Raw genomic sequence first — 18561 nt, forward strand, 5'->3', positions numbered from 1 at the left:
TTATTGAATCGTTTGGGGGGTTTTGGTGTTGAACTTTATAAGTTCCTTATAAATGTTGGACAATAAGCCCTTATCAGGTGTATTGGCAAATAGTTCGCCTTTAGGTGGGTTGTCTTTTCATTTTATTGATGGTTTTCTTTGCTATGCAAAGCTGTATCATTTTCTCCGTACGCCTTCATTTGGAAAAAAATTTCTATTGTTTAAATAATCATTTTTTAATTGACCATTTTTATTAAAGCATAGTTGGCATACAATGTCATATTAGTTTCAGGTGTACAACACAGATATGATATTTATTATTGACTATCTTCCCTTCCCCTTCTCACCCATCCTTCTTTCCCTCCTGTCTGGCAACCATTAGTTTGTTATTTATTTCTATGGGTCTGCTTTTGTTTCCTTTGCTTTGAGGATGTGAAAAATCCCAGAGGTAAGTGACATCTTTCCTTGTCTGAATCATTTCACTCAGGTCCAAAATGGCAGGATTTAATTCTATTTATGGCTGGTTTATATTCCATTGTGCATACATGCCACATCTTTATCATCTAGTTGTCTACGGATCTAAAGATTCAATGTAATGTGTTTTTTTTGTTTTTCTGAATTCTTGACATGATAGATTACGCCATTGATTTTTTAAGGTTCTTAATTTTATTATTCCATAGGTTTGATGTGTCATATTTACATTACAATTCCAGTTAAAACATTCAGTTGTGTTTGTTCACACATTGATTCTTGGGAAGTCTGTTGCCTTGATTTCCAAATGTAGAGATATAGGCTTATCTTTGACTATAGAATAAGATGAATCCCCAAGAGTCCCAGGGGCACCTCAGGTATCCACGGTGCATGGGACACTAGCTGAGTGTCACTGGTGGCAGCTTTCCTGCCTACTGGGGTCCCTGCAGGCCCCCTCCCTGGAGTGTGGGGTCTGAGTCCCTCCTGAGCTAGTGGATGGCTAGAGCAGCGTACACACTGGGCTCTTCTGAGGGCTCCTTTGATGGGGAGGATGGGGGTGCACTTGTCTGTTGTCTATGGGCCAAGAGGTTCAGCTGCGCGTAGGTCACATCCTGGGGGGCATTGGATGCAGCCTGGAGCAGGGGGAGAGAGAGGGATGAAACATGGTTGGGGTTTGAGAAGCCTTGGGGCCTGGGGAGGATGGGACCCACCTGGTTGTCCTTCTGTCTGTTCTCTTCTGCTTGTCTGTCCTTCATGTCCAAACATTCCCCTGATAGGAAAGGAAGAGAGGTGGTCATTCCCTGCCTGAGTCTTGATGGTGAGCAGTTCACCTGGGCGTACAGACTCCCTGGGGGCCTTCATGCTGCCTGATCTGCTGGAGAGAGACAGTGAGACAGAACAGCGTCTCCTTGATTTCACTGTTGAAATCCTCCTGTCACTTATCTTCATGTTGCCAGATCCAGCAATAAATTAAAAAGATCACACACCATGACCAAGGAGGACTTTCTCTGGAGATGCAAGGATGGTTCAATATTCGCAAATCAATAAACGTGATACACCACATAAACAAAATGAAGGATAAAGATCACATGACCTTATCAATAGATTTGGAAAAAGCGCTTGTGAGAATGTTTCCTATTCATGAGATTGAAAAGGATGAAAGATGACCTTACCTCTGTCCATGTGTGCGGACAGTGAGTGTCTTCTTCCTAGGTTTTCTGATTTGAGATTCTGGAGAAATCCTTTTCCCAGCTGACCTTCTCCATCTATTTGATTTTCCTGTGGCAGGTGCTCTGAGCCCCCCATTGTGTGACCCAGGTCACCCCCTTCCCTACTCACCTGAGGTCCTGCCTTTGCTCTGACGCCGATGTCGGAGGAGGAGGAAGAGAAGAAGGGAGAGCAGCAGGACCAAGCCCACTAAGACAGCTATCCAGTACCATTTGGGACCTAGGACAATAGTGACCTCATGAATGAGCCAATGATGCTGTTTAATGATCACCTACTGTGTGCGAGGCACGTGCTGGGGTCTGTCATTCATCTCCTCTCACCTCACAGCAGTCATGCACCAGGCATTGCTGACCCACCACCCAATACACTGAGGCTCAGAGAGGTTAACCACATGCCCCAGGTCACCCAGCCTGGATGGGGCTGGACAGGGACTGGAACCCGGGACTGTGGGTTCCTTGTGCTGTCCTCACGAAAACCCCTCCCCACCTCCCAGGTGGGCAGCAGATTTGTGCTCTGGGCTCCTCCTCTGCAGGGGCCTGTCCACGTCTCATCTGGAGCTGAGGGTCCTTCCTCATTACCCGCCCCCAGCACGGCAGGGGCAGGGATGGGCAGGGTGTGGGGCGGACTCTGAGTCTCTCCTGGATCCCTCTCCACCCACAAGTCTCTGACAGCCCCCTAGGAAGGTCGGGCTGGGCTGGGGGTTCTGCCTTCCTGAGCTCTGTGAGGCCCTTCCGTCACCTCATCTCCCAGCAGCCTGTGAGCAGGATGGGACCAGGGATGAGCAGACAGGAACCCGACACTCAGAGGAGAGAAGGGACCGCCCAGCCCCACAGCAGGAGCAGCAGAGCCAGGAGCTGAACCAGGGTTGATCCACCCTATTCCCTCCTCTGAGCTGAGCCTGAGCTGAGGCGTAGGACTGGGTGCCTGGACCCTTATCCTGCCTGTCCCTCCCTGAACAGTGTCACCGTCACTGAGACAGAGGGGACAGGCCCCATAACATCACATCCTGGGGGCTTCCCTGTGAGGCCCCTCTCCCAGGAGGTCAGAGCCAGAACTGACAAGAAATCTGAGCTCTGGACAAGGATTCTGTCCTTTTACATCTGGAGACACTGAGGCCCAGAAAAGGGTAGGGCGTGTCCAAGTGAGAGACTTCAGAGGCACCAGAATCCCTTATAGCTCCCCATTCCCCGTTCCCCGTACCCACATGAAGGCACCTCAACCTCCCCACAGAGACCCTCACACACCGTGGGTGGGAGAGACCTATCCTCAGAGCCTCCAGGGTTCAGGATGGGGCAGGCAGGGTGGGGGCTGCCTTCTCCCCACATGAGCTCAGCTCCCACTCCCCAGCCTGTGCCCCATATCCCCCTCTGCATGACCACCCCACCCATCACCTGCCTCAGACCCTGGGACTCCCAGCCCCTTGGGACACAAGCCCGTCCTTGAGGATCTGGCTCACTCGATCCCCTGACAGACTCTCAGGACTTGCTGGGTGGGCTGTGCTCCCTCAGGGCAGAACTCCCTGAGACTCACCAGCTGTGGAAGTGGGCCCTGTGGGTGGGAGACTGGGGCCTCCAGAGGGTCCTGGAAATGAGGACAAGGAGAGGGTGAGAGGCTTGGGCTGAGCCTGGGCCAATTTCACACAGACACCCTCTTTCATCTGTGCTGTGACCCCTGAGACCCTCCCACTGCTTCAGTATCCAGGAGAGGAGAAGAGAGTGGACGGGGTGGGAGGCCTCTAAGGAAAAGATCTCCTAGGGATGACCATTCAAAGAGCACCACACTCCCTTTCAGCTCATAATCCTTATGGGAAGAGTTCTCTGAGTTGACAGCTCAGCAGACAGGGTCAGGGGCCCTCACCTGAGACCAGGAGCACCAGGGGCTCACTGGGGAGTGACAGCAGGAAGGGGGAGGTGCTGTGTGAGCTGTAGCACCTGTAGGTGCCCCCGTGGGCTGAGGTCACAGGACTCATGGGGAACTCCGCCTGGTACTGCTGAGCTCGGTACTTTGATCTCAGACGCAGGGGGGCATCTGATGCCCCCTCCTTGGACAGAAGGAACGTGTTCCTTGGGCTCTGTGACTGACACAGCAGGGTCACGTTCTCTCCTGAGGCCACGCTGGGGCCTGGCTGCACCGAGAGGGAGGGTCTGTCAGGCAGGTGTCCTAGAGAGAGGGAGGGAGGGTAAGGGCTGCCTGCCCACATTGTTCTGACCTGAGAGTAATCAGGCCTCTCTCTGAGGACCCTCCTCTCTGTCTGTCTCTGCTTCTCTGAGTCTCCCCCTCTCCCCTCCTACCCCCTGTCTCTCTGTCTCTCTCCCTCCCTGGGGCCTTCACTTTCACTCTGGCCTCACCGCCTGAGACCCACTGCAGGGCCTGTGCAGAGTCTGGTCCCTGACTGAACCCACTGGCTCCTCACCTGCCACCAGGATGTCCAGGGGGTCACTGGCCGCTGACCACTCAGAGGAGAGGTTGTATCCACCGTAGCATCTGTACCGCCCCCCGTGGGAGCTGCTCTCAGTGTTCAGGGGGAAGTGGGCCTGAGAGAGCCCAGCCTGGGGCTGCAGGACAAGGCTCTGGGGGAGGTCCCATCCCCCCTCCTTGTGCAGAGCAAATCTGTCATAGCCAACATCAGAGCGACACTGGAGGGTCAGACTCTGTCCAGAGGCCACGATGGGGCCCTGCTGGCTCAGGAGGGAGGGCTTCGCAGACTCACCTAAGGAAACCAGACGTGAATTATAGGGGCTGCTCCTCCCATAATCACCCTTCTCCTGGCCTGGCCTCCAGGTCTCACTGTCTCTCTCTGTGTCTCTGGCCCAAAAACCGCTGTGCTTTCCTCACCCCACTTTTTCACATGGGGCTCCCCTCACAGCAAAGATGCCAAAAACATGGCTGGTAGCTCAGTCCATGGATAAGCAATACTGGGACTCACCTGAGATCAGGAGCTCCAGGGGGTCACTGGCTGGTGACCACACCTGGGGGCTGTACCTGTAAGAGCCATAGCATCTGAACGTCCACCTGTTTCTGGGGGTAACGGGGCCCACAAGGAACAGGGCCTGGGACTGCCCCCTGGGCTTTGTCTGTGAGTCCAGGTTCCAGGAGAGCCTGTGGTCTCCTTCCTTAGTCAGAATGAACCTGCCAAATCCCTGCCCTGAGTTACACTGGAGGGTCACGTTCCCTCCTGAGGTCAGGACAGGGCTGGGCAGGGCTGAGAGGCTGGGTTTGCTGTAAGATCCTAGGGGAGGAGGAGGCAGCGTGTTAAATGGGGCTCACACCTCCCTCATGTCCCCCAGGGCTGGGCTGTGAGAGGGAGACACCCTGAGAGCAGACCCCCCTCCTGAGGGCAGAGCCTGAGGCTGGGACCCCTGAGTGTCCTCTCACCTGTCATCACCAGCTCCAGGGGGTCACTGCGCTCTGACCAGCCATCAGGGCTGCGATAGTAACAGCGAAATATCCCTGCATCATGCTCTGTCATGGATGGGATGGAGAACATCACCTTGTCTCTGGGTTTTAGTAGCTTCTCTCTTTTCCATGGTGCTGGGCTTCTCTCTTTATCCAGACGGTACTCCTCAGCCCCTGGGGTCCCCTCACACCAGATGGTCACAGGGCTCCCCCGGGGGATCACAGGGCCTGGCTCAGCCCAGAGGGTGGGTTTGGGGAAGGTCCCTAGAGAAAACAAGAGGCTGCATTACAAAGGCCTTCCCCACCTGCATCCCACAACTCAGCCCAAGACACTCTTATTATATTTCATCCACCCTAGCCTCACCTCTCCTGGGGACAGGACCCTGAGCTGACAGCTCAGCAAACAGGGTTAGGAGACACTCATCTGAGACCAGGAGCGCCAGGGGCTCACTGGGGAGTGACAGCAGGAAGGGGGAGGAGCTGTGTGAGTTGTAGCACCTGTAGGTGCCCCCGTGGGCTGAGGTCACAGGGCTCATGGAGAACTCCGCCTGGAACTGCTGAGCTCGGTGCTTTGATCTCAGACACAGGGGGGGATCGGCTGCCCCTTCCTTGGACAGAAGGAACGTGTGCCTTGGGCTCTGTGACTGACACAGAAGGGCCACGTTCTCTCCTGAGGCCACCTTGGGGTCTGGCTGCACCAAGATGGAAGGGCTGTCAGACAGGTGTCCTAGACAGAGGGAGGGTGAGGGCTGCCTGCCCACCTTGTACTTTAAATATAAATATATACTATAAACCCAGCCTGGGAAATTGCGTGAGACCCCAGACCCGCTGCATTGTGAGACTGAGACCCGCCATGCTGCAAGACCCATCAGTGCACCTCCTGGTGACCATTCGTTTGGGCATTACAGCCACTGGCCTTTCATAATATATACTAGAGGCCCGGTGTACAAAAATTTGTGCACTTTGGGGGGAGAGGGGGGCCCCTCAGCCCCGTCTGTGCCCTCTTGCAGTCTGGGACCCCTCAGGAGATAACAACCTGCTGGTTTAGGCCTGCTCTTGGGTGGCAGAGGGCAGGCCCAATCCTTAGGTGCAGCCCCTGGTTGGGCTCAGAGCAGGGCCGATTGGGGAGTTGGGGTGCCACCCCTGGTCAGGCACAGAGCAGGGCGATTGGGAGGTTGCGATGCCACCCTCAGTCACGCACAGAGCAGGGCCAATCAGGGGGATGGGGCGCTGCCCCTGTCACACACAGAGCAGGGCCCATCAGGGGGGTTGGGGCTCCATACCCTGTCATGCACAGAGCAGGGTCAATCAAGGGGTTGGGGAGCTCCCCCCTGTCACACACAGAGCAGGGCCCATCAGGGGGTTGGGGAGCTCCCCCCTGTCATGCACAGAGCAGGGCCAATCAGGGGGTTGAGGAGCTCCCCCCTGTCATGCACAGAGCAGGGCCGATAGGGGAGTTGGGGCACTGCCCCCTGTCACCCACAGAGCAGGGCCGATCAGGGGGTTGGGGCGCCGCCACTGTCACACTCAGGGCAGGGCCTATGGGAAGGTTATGGCTCTACCCCGCCACACACAGGGCAGGGCCCGTGGGGGTGTGGGGTTGGGGCGCTGCACCCTGTCACACACAGAGCAGGGCTGATCAGGGGGTTGGGGCGCCGCACCCTGTCACACACAGAGCTGCAGGGTGATCAGGGGGTTGGGGAGCTCCCCCCTATCAGGCACAGAGCAGGGCTGATCAGGGGGTTGAGATGCCTTCCCCTGTCAGGAACAGAGCAGGGTGGATAGGGAGGTTGTGGCCCCGCCCCCTGTCACACACAGAGCCGCAGGGCGATCAGGGGGTTTGGGTATTGCCCCCTGTCACTCTGATCCCGGTGCCAGGAGGCCTCGCGGCTCCGCTGATCCCGGTGCTGGGAGGCATATTACCCTTTTACTATATAGGATAGAGGCCTGGTGCATGGGTGGGGGCCGGCTGGTTTGCCCTGGAGGGTGTCCTGGATCAGGGTGGGGGTCCCCACTGGGGTGCCTGGCCAGCCTGGATGAGGGGATGATGGCTGTTTGCAGGTGGTCACACACCCTTCAGGGTAGGGGTCCCCACTGGGGTGCCTGGCCAGTCTGGGTGAGGGGCTGAGGGCTGTTTTCAGGCTGGCGGGTGACTGAGGCTCCCAACTGCTCCTTTTTTTCTTTTTTTATTCTGGGCCATCTTTAGCTCTGGCTCCAGCTCTGAGGCCTCTGCTGCTGAAAGCAGGTATCTGGATTTTTTGGGTTCTATAATCGAAATACTGTATCAACTCCAGCTCTGAGATCCCGGCTGGCTGAAAGCAGGTTTCTGGGGTTTTGTTTAGCTTCTATATTTGTAACAATGTTTCAAACTGCAAGCTCAGAGGCCAGCAAGGCAGGCCGGGAACGTTGGAGTCCTCTGTCACTGAAGCAAGCAAGCCTCATGTTCGCTTCAAGCTGCCTGGCTGCCGGCCACCATCTTGGCTGGCAATTAATTTGCATATCACCCTGATTAGCCAATGGGAAGGGTAGCAGACGCATGGCTAATTACCATGTTTCTCTTTTATTAGATAGGAGGATTGGTTTCACAGTGGACAGGAGAGGGACAGAGTGATAGAAATATCAATGATGAGAAAGAAGATATGATCAGCTGCCTCATGCATGCCCCTACCTGGGGATTGGGCCTGCAACCTGGGCATGCAACCTCAACTGGAATTGAACCATGACCTCCTAGATCATAGGTCAAAGTTCAAACTCTGAGCCATGTTGGGTGGGCTACCTACCTTGATCTTACCTGAGAGTCACCAGGCCTCTCTCTGAGGCCCCTCCTCTCTGTCTGTCTCTGTTTCCATCTCTCCTCCCACTCCCTGTCTCACTCTGTCTCTCTCCCTCTCTGGGGCCTGCACTTTCATTCTGGCCTCACCACCTGAGACCCCCCAGCAGGGCCTGTGCAGAGTCTGGGTTCCTGACTGAACCCACCACTGGTTCCTTACCTGACACCAGGATGTCCAGGGGGTCACTGGGGACCTACCTCTCAAAGAAAAGGTGGTTCTTACTCTAGCATATGTACCCGTCCCCTTGTCAGCCTCTCTGAGTGTTTAGGGGGAAGTGGGCCTGAGAGAGCCCAGCTTGGGGCTGCAGGACAAGGCTCTGGGGGAAGTCCTGTCCCCGCTCCTTGGTCAGAGTGAATCTGTCATAGCTGACATCAGAGCTACACTGGAGGGTCAGGCTCTGTCCAGAGGCCACGATGGGGCCCTGCTGGGTCAGGAGGGAGGGCTTCTGAGACTCACCTGGGAAGACCAGACGTTAATTACAGGGGCTGCTCCTCCCATAACCTCTTCTCCTGGCCTGGCCCCCAGGTTTCAGTGTCTTTCTTTGTGTCTCAGGTCCGGGAGCCCTTGTGATCCCCTGTCCTCACCCTCTAACATGGGCTCCCCTCAAAATAATGACCCTAATGACACCACAGTTTGGTGTCTGAATCAATGGATGGGATAATAATGGGACTCACCTGAGACCAGGAGCTCCAGAGCATCACTAGGGTTTGAGCACACCTGGGGGCTGTACTTGTAACAGCCATAGCATCTGAATGGCCCTTTATCGCTGGGGGTCACGGGGCCCACAGGGAACAGGGCCTGGAACTGCCTACTGGGATGTCGCTGCGAGTCCAGGGTCCAGGAGAGCCTGTGATCTCCTTCCTTAGTCAGAACAAACCTGCCAAATCCCTGCCCTGAGCCACACTGGAGGGTCACGTTCCCTCCTGAGGGCACGACAGGGCTGGGCAGGGCTGAGAGGCTGGGTTTGCTGTAGGATCCTAGGAGAGGAGGAGGCAGCATGTTAATGGACTCACTCTTCCCTCATGTCTCCCAGGGCTGGGCTCTGAGAAGGAGACACCCTGAGAGCAGACCGCCTCCCTGAGGGCAGAGCCTGAGGCTGGGACCCCTGAATGTCCTCTCACCTGTCGCCACCAGCTCCAGGGGGTCACTGGGATCTGACCAGCCATCAGTGCTGAGATAGTAACAGCGATATCTCCCAGCATCACGCTCTGTCATGGATGGGATGGAGAACATCACCTTGTCTCTGGGTTTTAGTAGCTTCTCTCTTTTCCATGGTGCTGGGCTTCCCTCTTTATCCAGACGGTACTCCTCATGCCTTAGGGCCTCCTGGCACCAGATGGTCAGGGGCCTCCCCAGGGGAATCACTGGTCCTGGCTCAGCCCAGAGGGTGGGTTTGGGAGAGGTCCCTGGAGAAAACAAGAGGCTGCATTACAAAGGCCTTCCCCACCTCATCCCACAGCTCAGCCCAAGACACTCTTATTGTATTTCATCCATCCTAGCCTGTTCTCTCCTGTGGCCACCATGGGGCCTGGCTGCACCGAGAGGGAGGGTCTGTCAGGCAGGTGTCCTAGAGAGAGGGAGAGGGAGTGAGGGCTGCCTGCCCACCATTATGTTAAATATATATATACTAGAGGCCCAGCGTGTGAAATCACACGAGACCCCAACCCTGCCAGCGGAACCGCAGACCCGCCTCGTCGCAAGACCCATCAATGCACCTCCTGTGCATTACGGCCACTGGCCTTTTATAATGTAGATTGGTTTCAGAGAGGAAATGAGAGGGACAGAGTGATGGAAACATCAATGATGAGAAAGAAGATATGAACAGCTGCCTCACGCATGCCCTTACCTGGGAATGAGCCGGCAACCTGGGCATGCAACCTCACCTGGAATTGAACTGCGACCTCCTGGTTCATAGGTTGAAGTTCAACCTCTGAGGCATGCTGGGTGGGCTGCCTACCTTGTTCTGACCTGAGAGTCACCAGGCCTCTCTCTGAGGACCCTCCTCTCTGTCTGTCTCTGTTTCTCTGAGTGTCCCCTCTCCCCTCCAACCCCCTGTCTCTCTCTGTCTCTCCTTCCCTGGGGCCCTGTACTTTCATTCTGGCCAAACCACCTGAAACCCCCAGCAGGGCCTGTGCAGAGTCTGGGTTCCTGACTGAACCCACTGGCTCCTCACCTGCCACCAGGATGTCTAGGGGCGGGGGTTACTGGGGTTCAAAGAAAAGGTTGTTCCTTCTCTAGCATATGTACCCACCCCCCTGTCAGCCTCTCTGAGTGTCAAGAGGAAGTGGGCCTGAGAGAGCCCAGCCTGGGGCTGGAGGACAAGGCTCTGGTGGACATTCCATCCCCTCTCCTTGTGCAGAGCGAATCTGTCATAGCCGACATCAGAGCGACACTGGAGGGTCAGGCTCTGTCCAGAGGCCATGATGGGGTCCTGCTGGCTCAGAGGGAGGGCTTCCCAGACTCACCTGGGGAGACCAGACAAGAATTACTGGGGCTGCTTCTCCCACAAAACCCTGCTCCTGGCCTAGCCTCCCGGTCTCACTGTCTCTCTCTGTGTCTCTTGCCCAGGAGCCCTTGTGATGTCCTGACCTCACCCTCTCACATGGGGATCAACTCAAAGTAATGACCCTAATAACACCCCAGTTTGGTGCCAGAATCAATGGAAGGGAAAATAATGTGACTTACCTGAGACCAGGAGCTCCAGGGGGTCACTGGGTTGTGAGCACACATGGGGCTTGTCCCTGTAACAGCCATAGCATCTGAATGTCCAACTGTGGCTGGAGTTGACTGGGCCCACAGGGAACAGGGCCTGGGACTGCCCACTGAGGTGTGGCTGTGAGTCCAGTGCCCAGGAGAGCCTGTGATCTCCTTCCTTAGTCAGAATGAACCTGCCAAACCCCTCCCATGAGCCACACTTGAGGGTCATGTTCCCTCCTGAGGTCACCACAGGGCTGGGCCTGGCTGAGAGGCTGGGTCTGCTGTAGGTTCCTAGGAAAGGAGGGGGCAGTGTGTTACATGGGCTAAGACTTCCCTAATTTCCCCCTGGGCTGGGCTGTGAGGGGGGACACCCTGAGAGCAGACCCCCTTCCTGAGGGCAGAGCCTGAGGCTGGGACCCCTGAGTGTCTTCTCACCTATCATCACCACCAGCTCCAGGGGGTCACTGCGCTCTGACCAGCCAGCAGGGTTGTAATAGTAACAGCGATATCTCCCAACACCACTCTCTGTCAGGCTTGTGATGCTGAACGTGCCCTTGTCCACCAGAGGCAGTGGTTTCACAATGCACCAGGGTGATGTGTTTCCCTCTTTCTCAAAACAGAACTGCTGGGACTCCAAAGTCCCCTGACACCAGAGGGTCACGGGGCTCCCCCAGGACATCACAGAGGCTGGCTCAGCCCACATGGTGGGTTTGAGGAGGGTCCCTGGAAGGAAACCAGAGGCTGCATTTCCAAGACGTTCCCCACCTTCATTTTCTAGCTTAGTGCTAGAGCCTCCTCTTTTATTACCTCAACCCAACACCTTCGTGCTCCCTCTTGAGCCCCAGGGGTGAAGTAAGAGGAGGGACATGGAGCCTGGTGAGGACTCACCTGCCTGCACGTGGATCCTCTGGCCCAGACTCAGCCCTGGAAGAGAGTGTCGGTGAGAGATTTGCACACGGACATCGGAGCAGATTTCCTTCCCATTAGGGCCCCGCCCACTCAAGCTGCCTGAGCCTGAGGTTCCCCATGAACAAGAGGATGCAGCTGCCCCTCCTGCTCCCCCTCCCCGTGTCCACAACTGACCGAGGCAGAGAAGAGCAGAGAGGATGGAAGCCATGGCGTCTGCTCTGAGGGCTCCTGCTCTGCAGATGGAGGAAGCCTGAGCCTGCAGAACAGAGCCTCACAGGATGTGACCAGTTAAAGGCTGTTGCAACCCTTCAGGGTTACCACACCCCACAGCAAGGAGTCAGCCCCGCCCTGGGCCTGGCACTGGATCTCCCCAGAACGAGGGCTCACGGGGCGTCCAGGTTTCAGGAGGCTGGTCAGCAGTGTCTGAGGTCTCACCTGATCCTCAGGGTCTCATGTGTCTGCTGGGCTGACTCCTGCTCAGGGAGGGCGGGACCCAGGTTCTGGTCCTGACTCAGCCCCTGAGAGTCTGGCTCTGAACAGCCCAATGGGACCCCCGACCATGGCTCTTGAGGGAGCTCATTTATGAAAGATTCTGCTGAGCAGATTCCCAGGGGCCTCAGCATTTCCTCGACTTTCCCTGGTTCAAGGGTCCTGGTAGGTTACATCCCTGCCCACCCTTTGTGTTTCCTGCCTTTTTCATGTTCCTTATTCAGTATTGGTACCAACCCTGTGGTTTGATGCATATTTATTTCTTCAATGACTTATAAAGCTCAGCACCTTTTATTTAAAAATTTGTTTTGTTACTCCTCACCTGAGGATATTATTTCCAATGATTTTTAGAGAGGATGGAAGGGAGAGAGGGAAGAAGAGAGCGAGAGAGAAACATCGATGTGAGAGACACATGAGGGCCATGGTCAAACCTGCAACCAAGGCACATGCCCTTGACCTGGAAGCAAACCTGTGACTCTTCGGTGGTCAGGCTGATGTGCTAACCACTGAGAAATACCAGCCAAGGTAGCTCATCACCTTAAACAATGTCACTGCACATTTGCAGGTCAATATCAGTTGCGTGTTAAGTTTTTGCTTGCTTCTCTATTGCTCTCTGCTGCCACATAACAACTTGTACATGTTTCCTAATGATCTGAGTGCCAGTCCGTGGTCTCATTTTGACATCGCAAATATCTATCATCTTCACTGTCTCGCTGGTGTCTATAAGGAACAGAAGTTCTTCATCTTAGTGGCTTCCACTGTGTCCATGTCCCCCCCTAAGTTCATGTTCTTGTGTCCACATTGCAGGAAAATGAGTCTCCCACAAACTAGTAAGATAGTTCCCCCTTTTCTTTTCACAAAAGAAAAAGAAATTGGTTTATTTTTCTTGTTTTGTTCCGTTGCCCATCTGACATTGATTATTGTAAATGGTGGAGGCAGGTAAGACGTTCACTGTGTCCCGCAGACTCACCCACTGGCCCAGCACCACCTGATGGAAAGGCCATGACCTCTCCGCAGCCCGGCAAAGGTCTGTCATGACCGAGGTGACTCCACCCAAGGGGTCTGATCTGGAGTCTTCCTTCTGCTCCTTTGGACAAGGCATCTCTGCCCTACAATTTCTCAAAACAGCAACATCTCCTTCTGCATTGAATGGCTGGTTTCGTTTCCTCCATATCGCAGGCCAGAAAAATTCTCATCATCTTTGTGTGGGAGGCTTTTGTTTTGCTGAGTAGTCAAGGGAGGAAGTAGCCTGCTCAAGTGTCCTTCAGCCACTCAGATGGTAGCGCCACAACTGATATTTAATGTGTTTGTGTGTGCTATGCCTTGGAACAGGACTCCCATGAATATTGTTCTTGTCTGAGTCCTGAAGAGTCTCCACAGTTTGAAGAGGAGAGTGACACCCGGCATCAAAGGTACTCTGAAGGGGCAGCAATGACTCCGATGATTCACCCCCAGGACATGGAGAGCTCCCGCTGCTCCGGGACAGAAAGTCAGGTGGAGCCTGTGTGAGACGTAGGACCTGTGTCCCAGGGCCAGGAGGAGGTGCTGAGCTGCCCTGTGGGAGCAGATGCATCTTGCACAGCCCCCAGGCTCCTCCCTCCCCCACCCCTGGGCTCACTGCCCTGAGGGCCCCTAGGTGTCCCCGGTCACCAAGGCAGGGAGGAGGTCACCTTCACACCCTCATGGAGCCATCACGTCCACCACCTTCCTGAGATCTGAGCTCCACACCCTCACTCCCTTCTCCAGTTCATCCTCCACATCTGCCCTTGCCACTCCCTTTCAGAAGCTGTTTATGGGTAAAACCTTCCATGGTCCTCACTGTCCTCAGGGTGAATCCAGGCTCTTCCTTCTGAACTCAAGGCTGTTCATGATCATCCTGATGTGACCCTCGCACCTCAGCTCTCACCTCTGCTTCCCTCAGACAGATGGGTATAGGTGCCCATGAACAAACATACACACACTCACACACACACACTATCACACGTACACTCTCACACACATATATACTCACACTCATACACCTGGATACTTACACACACATAAGCATACATATTTAACCACTCTTAGATACATACACTCACACATACACACTCACATCCATATATGCTAACACACACTGATGTCTACATACCGTTACACACATATTCACTCATACACACATATCCACTCTCATTACTAGTCACACAACTCTTACAGGGATAAGTGATCACAAACATACATACTCAGACACTCACACACATATACATTCACACACATGTACACAGTCACACTAAAACACCAGAACACATATACACTCAAACACTACACACTCACACATACACACCTACTGACACATATTTAGGCCCATTCAAACACACACAATACATACACTCACACCCAAAACACACAAATACACCTTCACACACACACACACACACACACACACACACATACAACTCTCTAACATTCACATATATATTCATACAGCCCACACATATATAGACTCACCCACACTCACACACATACACATTTATGCAAACACTTATACTCTCACACATATGCTCACACACATAAACACACACAAACACACATGGTTTTTTCTTTTTTCATTTCATAGGTTTGATGTGTAGTATTTACATTATCATTTAATCTAAAATATTCACTTCTGTTTTGTTTCACACATTGATTATTGCAAAGCCTGTTGATTTATTTCCAAAATGTAAGGAATACATTTTGGAAATAAATGTACTCTTTTTTGGTCTAGTAGGTTAGGAGAGGAGGGAGCTCTGTTCAGACGGGTTCAGGGGGCCCTGTGAGGGGCCACGATGTGGTCCTAACCCATGTTGTGTGTTGGGGGAGGGGAGGAGGTTCGCGGGATGAGTTAGGTTGAAGGAGGCATTGGCCTCACTCGGGCTGGAGAGTGTAGCTCAGCCTGATCATCAGCAGCATGAACTGCCGGGTGGAGATCCTGGATGTGGCTGGAGTCAGGGGGGACCTGTGGACAGGTTTTGTGCAGGCGATGGTCAGTGACAGGTATGTTTGGGGCCATGAGAATGAAACACCTGAGCCGACAGTGAGGGTCTGGAGGAGGCCAGAAGGAGCTGATGTGGTCACACCAACGAGCTGTCCTGGGTCTTCACCTGAGCTTGTCTGTGCGGAGAACTGGGTCTCAGGAAGAAGAAACGGGAGCCAGAACGCTGGGATTGGTTCAGTGTGTGAGAGAGAAAGGGGAGAATGGAGGGCTCCTCCTCTCTCCACCATGACTGCCTGCAGGAGCCAATGGGGCTGTATTCAGTTTGCTGACCCCAAGAGGAACAGGAGGCCTGGGGGACGTTACAAAACTTTCAACTCACCCACAGAGGCAACCAGCACCAGCCTCCAGGCCTGGGTGTGTGCTGCTGCTGCTTCTCCCTATCACTTCCTCTCTCTGACTTCCTTGTCTCCGTGAGCAGAGCTCCTGCTCTCCATCCCTCTCCATCAAACCTTCGCAGTCCTTCCTGCCTCCTCACCGCCTCTTGTCCCCCAGACTGTACCTCTTTGTCTAATGCTGTTTATTCCGTCTCCATGCTTTGGGTAGAAGAGCGTGTTGGAGACAATTCCCAGGTTGTAATCTACGAACTGGAGACACGTTTATTGACCCTCTATTTTGAGCCAGTCTCTTGTCCTCTTCCTCTTTGCCTGTTGGGCAAAATTGTGAAACCTCACTTCTGAGGGTTGTTATGAGGATCAGCAGTGCCTGAGTCATGAAGAGCACAAATCGGTTGTTAATGTCTTTCTTTTTTTAAAAAAGTATATTTTTATTGATTTCAGAAAGGAAGGGAGAGGGAGAGAGAGAGAGAAACATCAATGATCAGAGAGAATCATTGATCGCGCGCCTCCTGCAAGCCCCACACTGAGGATGGAATCCACAACCCAGGCATGTGCTCTGACCAGGAATAGAACCATGACTTCCTGGTTTAGAGGCCCACACTCAACCACTGAGCCACAACTGCCAGAAATCTGCTGTCATTTTCAGACCGGATGAAGGCGTGTGTATGGGAGGCGTGTGGTGGGAAGGGATATTTCGAGGCCACATGTGTATCCCCCAAGCCTACAAGGTGAATCAGAAGCTGTAGTGCATCCTTGGTTGAATGGTAGATGAGCGCAGACAAAAGGATGCAGGGGTGGTGGGTCTCATTTTGGCACCGAGACTCAGCCCCAGTCAGGAGTGAAGGTGGAAATTTAATGAGAGGGTTGGTCACTAAGCACTAAAGCACAGAGGGCACCTCTGACCTGGTGGGAGTCCTGCTCCCATAAAACTCCACGGACACAAATGGTGCTATCTCCAAGGTATAAGGGAGCTAAAGGGAACCACGCATGTTTCACTTGCATTTCTTTTTATTGAAGCAACATTCACATAAATTACAATTAGGCCTTTTGAAATATGAAATTCACTAGAATGCAGTAAATACACGATGTCTCAATGACAGTGTCTCTCTTGTTTCAAGAAAGTTTTAAACTCCCCCCCCAAAACAAACAAACAAACAAAACAACAACAAGAAACAGTCCATCTCCCATCTGTCCTCCTGGTCAGCCCCAGAGAAACCAATCTGATTTCTATTTCTCTGGGTTTCCTTCTCCTGGACATTTCAAATAAAGAGAATCACACAAAACCTGATTCCATTTTGTGTCCGGTTTCTGTCCCTGAGCTGCATTATTATGACATTTTCCCACTATGGACCAGGTACCTGTCCTTTGTTCTTTATGGTTTAAAAATAATTCCAGGTATGTGAAGATACCTCATTTTGTTGGGATGGATGTGATCCAGCATGAATGTATATAGATGTGAATCTAAACCAGCCATGTGAGATGGACCTTCACATCACAGGATCAGAACAGAAGGGCAGTGGAGGAGAGTGAACGAGGACAGGGAGGGAGGGAGAGCACCCAGGTGGATGGAGGGGGCGTCCTCTACAGGGACGTCGGCCCATGTTCTCCTGCACCCAAACCTCGCATACCACGTCTTCTCCCCTGGACATTCTCAACAGACAGATTCCCCAACTATGGTCCCCACTTTCCTTCGGCACCTCCTGGGATCCTCAGATGGGCTCCAAGCCTCCCTCTCTGAACGGTGCGTTGTTCCCTCTGTGTTCACATCCTGGCTGCATGGAGGGTCCTTATGGGGTTGTTTCGAGCCCCAAATAGCAGTACCCCGAGGACCACCAGGACCAAGCCAGCCACAACAATCCGGATAAGATTCTCCACTGTGTAGTCTTGGGGATGGGAAATGAGAATTGTGGGTAAAGAAGTCTCAGAGGTCAGGGCAGACCCAAATCTCTAGGTTTTGATGTTCAACCTGGGCTCCCACCTCCCCTTGACATCAGTGTCCCTGTGATGTCTGAACTCAGCACCTGCTCTGACTCACCTTGTTCAGAGTTCGCTGTGCCCACGAACTGAGGATGAGTAAGAAATGGTCTCAATTCAGAAATAACTAATAGCTGTGTGTTCTGTGTTCAGTCTGAGCATGAAGACCCCATGAGCTTATTCCCCTACAGCTGAGAGATCCCACCTTCTCAACAGCTGGGGACCCAGGGTCCATGGAGTAGCGGTTGGTGTCAGAGGCTCCTGAATCTCAGAAGCATGATGGGGTGAAAGTCTGGGCTGGGTCTCCTTCACCCCACCCCGCCCAGGCCCCTCCTCTCATGGGTCTGCTATGTTCTTCTTCACCTGAAGTTGTTCATCTATCGATTCTTTTATTAACTCATTTTATTTTACAATAACAAATACCTAAAGTGGTAGATAAATTTTCCAGATGAAAAATATGTGTATGTGGAAGGTAATCATGTGATATTTTTTTAAACTCAAAAGACAACTAAGATCGAAACCAAGGAAGTCCACATTTCTGATTCAAATTTAAATCACTGAGAAAATCCCCCTAATTTAAATAGTTATTGAGCACCAAAAGTAGGAAATTAGGTCAATCTCTTACCCCATTTTTATATAAATCCAATGATGTAAACAGAAATTATGGATTGTCCCTCATTACAGTGGTCCATGCATTAACTCTAAATGTCAGCTCCACAATTCAGAAAATGCACATGGATGATCCGCGTCACTCAGTTGGGTTAATATCCAAGTGGGTGATGCCAAGAAGCCTTTGTAATGTGTGTCATGTGGTTAAAAGTCAGAGAAAGGATAATTAGGAGGAGATGTGTGTCTGTCAGGAAAAGAGAGCATTCCTAGTAAACCCTAATGAAACAGAAGAATGGATTGGAACAAAGCGGCCAATATTGCTTTCAATATAAAATGTAGAATTCTAAATGGGTTTGCCATGACATAAGGTTGGGTGTGAATTAAGCTGTTTTCCAAAGGGAAACTCTGGAACATTTTAATCCCTCATTTCATTGTATTAGGTGTGGAGTGAGAAAACTAGGTATGCAATTGGGAATAAAGAAGTGACATTTCCTTGGCCTGGTGGGGATTATAATTTTATCAGCATGTTGGAGGGATCAACTGAAAAACAGTCCACAGGGAGAGAGTCTTTAGGAGGCTAACAGGTCGTGAGATAACTATGCCCAAACCAAGAGCTTTCCTATGTGCACTT

At 52.8% G+C, this 18561-nt stretch overlaps 2 protein-coding genes across 2 annotated transcripts in view; both read right to left on the reverse strand.

Moving 5' to 3' along the window:
- Window positions 1–315: 315 nt before the first annotated feature.
- Window positions 316–11773, reverse strand: LOC132216495 (leukocyte immunoglobulin-like receptor subfamily A member 6). The gene is made up of 12 exons (XM_059665732.1): window positions 11685–11773; window positions 11490–11525; window positions 11037–11324; window positions 10590–10892; window positions 5053–5337; window positions 4604–4906; window positions 4091–4387; window positions 3535–3837; window positions 3208–3258; window positions 1789–1896; window positions 1161–1219; window positions 316–1082 (listed from the first exon to the last, which is right to left on the reverse strand). The coding sequence occupies exons 1-12, from the start codon at window positions 11716–11718 to the stop codon at window positions 939–941; spliced, it is 2211 nt and encodes a 736-aa protein (XP_059521715.1). The 5' UTR covers window positions 11719–11773; the 3' UTR covers window positions 316–938.
- LOC132216496 (leukocyte immunoglobulin-like receptor subfamily A member 6) overlaps window positions 10329–18561 on the reverse strand; it is a 74353-nt gene continuing 66120 nt past the window's right edge. The window contains exon 10 of the mRNA XM_059665733.1: window positions 10329–10369. Coding sequence (XP_059521716.1) covers window positions 10344–10369 — 26 coding nt within the window. The 3' untranslated portion in view covers window positions 10329–10343. The remainder of the gene's footprint in view (window positions 10370–18561) is intronic.

Source organism: Myotis daubentonii, chromosome 15, assembly GCF_963259705.1.
Source record: "Myotis daubentonii chromosome 15, mMyoDau2.1, whole genome shotgun sequence".
In the NCBI taxonomy this organism is placed as follows: Eukaryota; Metazoa; Chordata; class Mammalia; order Chiroptera; family Vespertilionidae; genus Myotis; species Myotis daubentonii.

Excerpts from the sequence above, each read along its gene's own strand:
- LOC132216495 (XM_059665732.1), bottom strand. The coding sequence starts at position 11,718 with ATGGCTTCCATCCTCTCTGCTCTTCTCTGCCTCG. Across the intron at positions 10,893-11,036 it reads GGAGCTGGTGGTGATGATAG|GAACCTACAGCAGACCCAGC; the intron begins GTGAGAAGACAC and ends CTCCTTTCCTAG. Across the intron at positions 3,838-4,090 it reads CCTGGACATCCTGGTGGCAG|GACACCTGCCTGACAGACCC; the intron begins GTGAGGAGCCAG and ends CCCTCTCTCTAG.